A 4,426-nucleotide genomic window follows, 5' to 3' on the forward strand; every position below is an offset into this window, starting at 1 on the left:
TATTGTAGAATTTAGAGTCTTCTAACAAACAGTGACAATAAATCATAGGAAAAGTATAGAAACAATAAATAACAAAGATGATAGAGCTATGATTATTTTGGAGTGATAGAAACAAGCCTCCCTGTGACCAGTACATATTCATTATGTATTAGTGAATGATACATAAAGAAAGTGAGAAGTATATCCTGATGCTCTATGCAAAATCCTGGAAGGGCTGTGATTTATGTGGAGAGTCCAAAATAATTACCCAATTCTATCAAACCCATTCTAAGAGAAAAATTTGTGTAAAGAGAAAACAGAAGACCAAATAAGTACATACACACTATGTGACAAAAAATTCAGAAATTCTTGTTGCATATATTTGATTTTCCCACCTTTTGCAGTCTTATTTACCCAAATAAGGATGGCATAGATGTTGAGATTAGGCTATACTCCTAATAGTCTTCCACAAGGCACTCTTGATGTCCTTGTTTCTTAGGCTGTAAATGAACGGGTTCAGCATGGGGGTGACAACAGTGTACATCACCGAGGCCATGGCACCCTTCCTGGGGCAGGAGGAGATGGCTGAACTGAGGTACACCCCAAGGCCTGTTCCATAAAACAAGCAAACAACTAACAGGTGAGAGCCACAGGTCGAGAAGGCTTTATACTTTCCACCTGATGATGAGACTCTCAGAATAGAGGAAATAATCTGAGTATAAGAATAAAGGATCCCTAAGAGTGGAATCCCACCAAATATTGTACCAATGAAGTGGGTTAATATGTTATTAGTGGAGGTGTCAGAACAGGCAACACCGAGGAGTTGAGAAAGGTCACAAAAGAAATGAGGGATTTCCACATCTGCACAGAAGGTGAGCTGTGACATCATCCAGTAGTGCAGCTGGGAGGTTAAAAAGCTGATGGACAATGACACCAGGACCAACAAGCCACAGAGGCGGGGATTCATGATGACCAGGTAGTGTAGAGGGTGACAGATGGCCGCCAACCGGTCATAGGCCATGACTGCCAGAAGTAGACTCTCCAAACAGGCAAAAAGAGAAAAAAAGGTCACTTGAGCTAGGCACCCTGCATAGGTGATGGATTTGTTGTGTGTCTGGAGGTTCACTAGCATCTGGGGGACAGTGGTGGTGCTGATACTGATGTCAGCCAAGGACAAATTGGAAAGGAAGAAATACATGGGTGTGTGGAGGTGGGAATCAGAGCTGACAGCCAGGATGATGAGCAGGTTCCCAATAAGAGTCACCAGGTACACGGACAGGAAGAGGTCAAAGAGAAGGGGCTGCAGATCCAGATCATCTGAGAGGCCCAGGAGGAGGAATTCTGAGACATGTGTAAGATTCTGTGGTTCCATGTTGAGTGGGCAACTTCTGAAAAAGAAGAAAGTGTTGAATAAACAAAACAATCATTGAGGCGCTCAAATAAGCATCCATAATTTCACAAATAAAGTATTCACCTCTGAGGACCACACAACTCAGTTCCTTCAGCAGTATTTCTCATTTGTGAGCTCTTCTTTACTGATGCCCAGAATACTCACATGTTTATCACACCTATTTTAGAGGCATGAGGCCAAAGAATACTGGAGAAGTTAGGATATTTTGAGATGACAAATCCACGAACACACTCAAATAGCTCACCCTACTTTTGAAGAAAACATATGGAATATGTTTCCCTTTGAAAACATCATGCTGATTTTTTCTTTGGAAAGGTTCCTTTGTGCCATATATTAGATTCCAGATATAAGTGATATCATACGGTATTTGTCTTTCTTTTTATAACTTACTTCACTCAGGATGAGAGCACTGGGAACTCTGTGTAGTCACTTATGATGGAACACTTAACGTGAGAAAAATGAATGTATACATGTATGTGTAGGTCACCATGCTGTACAGTAGAAGAAAATAAATATATAAATAAATGATAAAAAATAAAAATAAAAACATCATTCTGGAATTCCCTTTGTGGCTCAGTGGAAACAAATCTGATTAGGAACCATGAGGTTGGGGGTTTGATCCCTGGCCTTGCTCAGTGGGTTAAGGATCTGGCTTTGCTGTGACCTGTGGTGCAGGTCACAGACATGGCTCAGATCTGGTGTTGCTGTAGCTGTGTGTAGGCCGGCAGCTGTAGCTCCGATTGGACCCCTAGTCTGGGAACCTCCATATGCCACAGGTGTGGCCCTAAAATAAAATAAAATAAATAAAAACATCATTCTAATTCTATTTATTTTAATAAATAAAAACATCATTCTAAAAAGCACTCAAATGTACTGTATCTTATCCAAGGGCATTTCAAGAAATTCCCTTGGTTTCTAGTGTTGTCCTAAAGAACTAAAACCACATTCATTGAAGTATAAATTAAAAACAAATGTTCATAATCTTATAACATTTTTATACACCAGGGATCTTTAAGGTTTTTTCATCGATATTTGGTTTTATTACATTCATTTTCCTTGGAGATAAGTGGTCATGCAAATTCATGGGTTGTCTGGTCAAAGTCCCTCAAAAATAACTCAAATATAAATATTTCACTTTGACGGTCATCACTTTTGATAAATATATTTTTATTTATTTAATTTATTTATTTCAACATTTTTTGGGGGTGTAGTTGATGTACAACTTTGTGTTAGTTTCAGGTGTATAGCAAAGTGAATCTGTTACACATATATGCATATCTACTCTTTTTCAGATTCTTTTCTCTCAAAAGTATTATGGGAACATTGAATATATTTCCCTGTGTTATACAGTAGGTTCTTGTTATTTATCCATTATCTATACAGTAGTGTGTAGAAGTCAATCCTGAACTCCCAGTTCTTCCATGCCCCCAATGGTTTCACTTATGGTAATCTTAAGACTAAAGTTAAAAAAATATATGTTTTTTTTTCTATTTTATAAATTCTTTTGTACCATTTTAGAAATTATATCCCACATATAAATGATGTTATATGATATTTGTCTTTGTCTGTCTGACTTATTTTACTCAGTATGATAATCTCCAAGTCCATCCATGGTGCTGCAAATGGCATTATTTCATTCTTTACGGCTGAATAATAGTCCACTGTATATATGTGCCATATTTTCTTTATCCACTCCTCTTACAATGGTCATTTATGTTGCTTCCTCATCTTAGCTGTTGTAAATAGTGCTGCAATGAGCATTGGGGTGCATGTATCTTTTCAAGTTTTTGATCTTCTCCATATATATGCCCAGGTGTGGGATTGCTGGAACCTATTGTAGTTGACTTGTATTTTTTTAAGTTATCTCCATCTATTTTCCATAGTGGTTGTACTAATTTTACATTCCCCCCAACATCATAGGATAGTTCCCTTTTCTCCACACCCTCTACAATATTTATTTTTTTGTAGGCTTTTTGATGTTATGCATTTTTTTTGTCTTTTTTTTTTTTTGCTGTTTCTTGGGCTGCTCCTGCGGCACATGGAGGTTCCCAGGCTAGGGGTCAAATCAGAGCTGTAGCCTCCGGCCTATGCCAGAGCCACAGCAACGTGGGATCCAAGCCGCGTCTGCGACCTACACCACAGCTCATGGCAACGCCAGATCGTTAACCCACTGAGCAAGGGCAGGGACCGAACCCGCAACCTCATGGTTCCTAGTCGGATTCGTTAACCACTGCGCCACGACGGGAACTCCATGTTATGTATTGTTACCATATAAAGATATAAATATTCAATAATACTTAGAAATCATGTTTACTACTGATAAAACTTGAGAGTTTTTGCTATTTCTGAATGATCTTATTCTCCTGAACTTCAGTTGTCTAAAGGTAGGGATTGTTATGAAGTGGGTACATGCATTTTTCTTTCAGTGTTTCCATAAGATTCTTATTGATTTATGCATTCACAATCAGTTTTATTAAAAACATTCTTAAAAAGTGTTACACTATGTGTACAGTTTTCTAAGATCTTGTCTACAAAAGTATTGTCTTTTATGCCTCTCTGAAGTACATATATCTATTTCAGTACTTAAAATAAGCATACCTTATTTTAAGAGATAAACTTCATTTTATCTTTCAACTTTATTATGACACAGTTAAAGAAATTCTTGTGCTACACTCCATATTACATATTTCCTAAATATATATGCATACAAGATAACTGTTTGAATTGCAAACATTGAAACCTGAGAAATTTTAATATTGATTGCCTACAATTATTTTTCTGCTGAAAAAAATTCAGACAAAATCAACTACATACTCCAATTGTCAAGGTTAAGTTAGAAAGACCCCTGAACCCGACAAGCAATAACCCATTCATGATATATGCACATGAAAATTTCTGTCTTAGATAGGGAATGGTATTTCCATATCTCACATTTATAAAATGAGCTGGAAAATGCATTACTATTTAAAGAAACCCCCATCATCCACAATATTTATGCAAAAATCCCCCTGAAAACCACTTGGTCCATTCTGCTCA

General features: G+C 37.3%; 1 protein-coding gene across 1 annotated transcript; it reads right to left on the reverse strand.

The window, feature by feature from the left end:
* Positions 1-421: 421 nt before the first annotated feature.
* Positions 422-1,351, reverse strand: LOC125124273 (olfactory receptor 18-like). The gene has a single exon (XM_047774420.1). The coding sequence runs from the start codon at positions 1,349-1,351 to the stop codon at positions 422-424; it is 930 nt and encodes a 309-aa protein (XP_047630376.1).
* Positions 1,352-4,426: the final 3,075 nt, after the last annotated feature.

The sequence above is a fragment of the Phacochoerus africanus genome, chromosome 4 (assembly GCF_016906955.1).
Source record: "Phacochoerus africanus isolate WHEZ1 chromosome 4, ROS_Pafr_v1, whole genome shotgun sequence".
NCBI classification, from domain to species: domain Eukaryota; kingdom Metazoa; phylum Chordata; class Mammalia; order Artiodactyla; family Suidae; genus Phacochoerus; species Phacochoerus africanus.

Excerpts from the sequence above, each read along its gene's own strand:
- LOC125124273 (XM_047774420.1), bottom strand. The coding sequence starts at position 1,351 with ATGGAACCACAGAATCTTACACATGTCTCAGAATTCCTCCTCCTGGGC.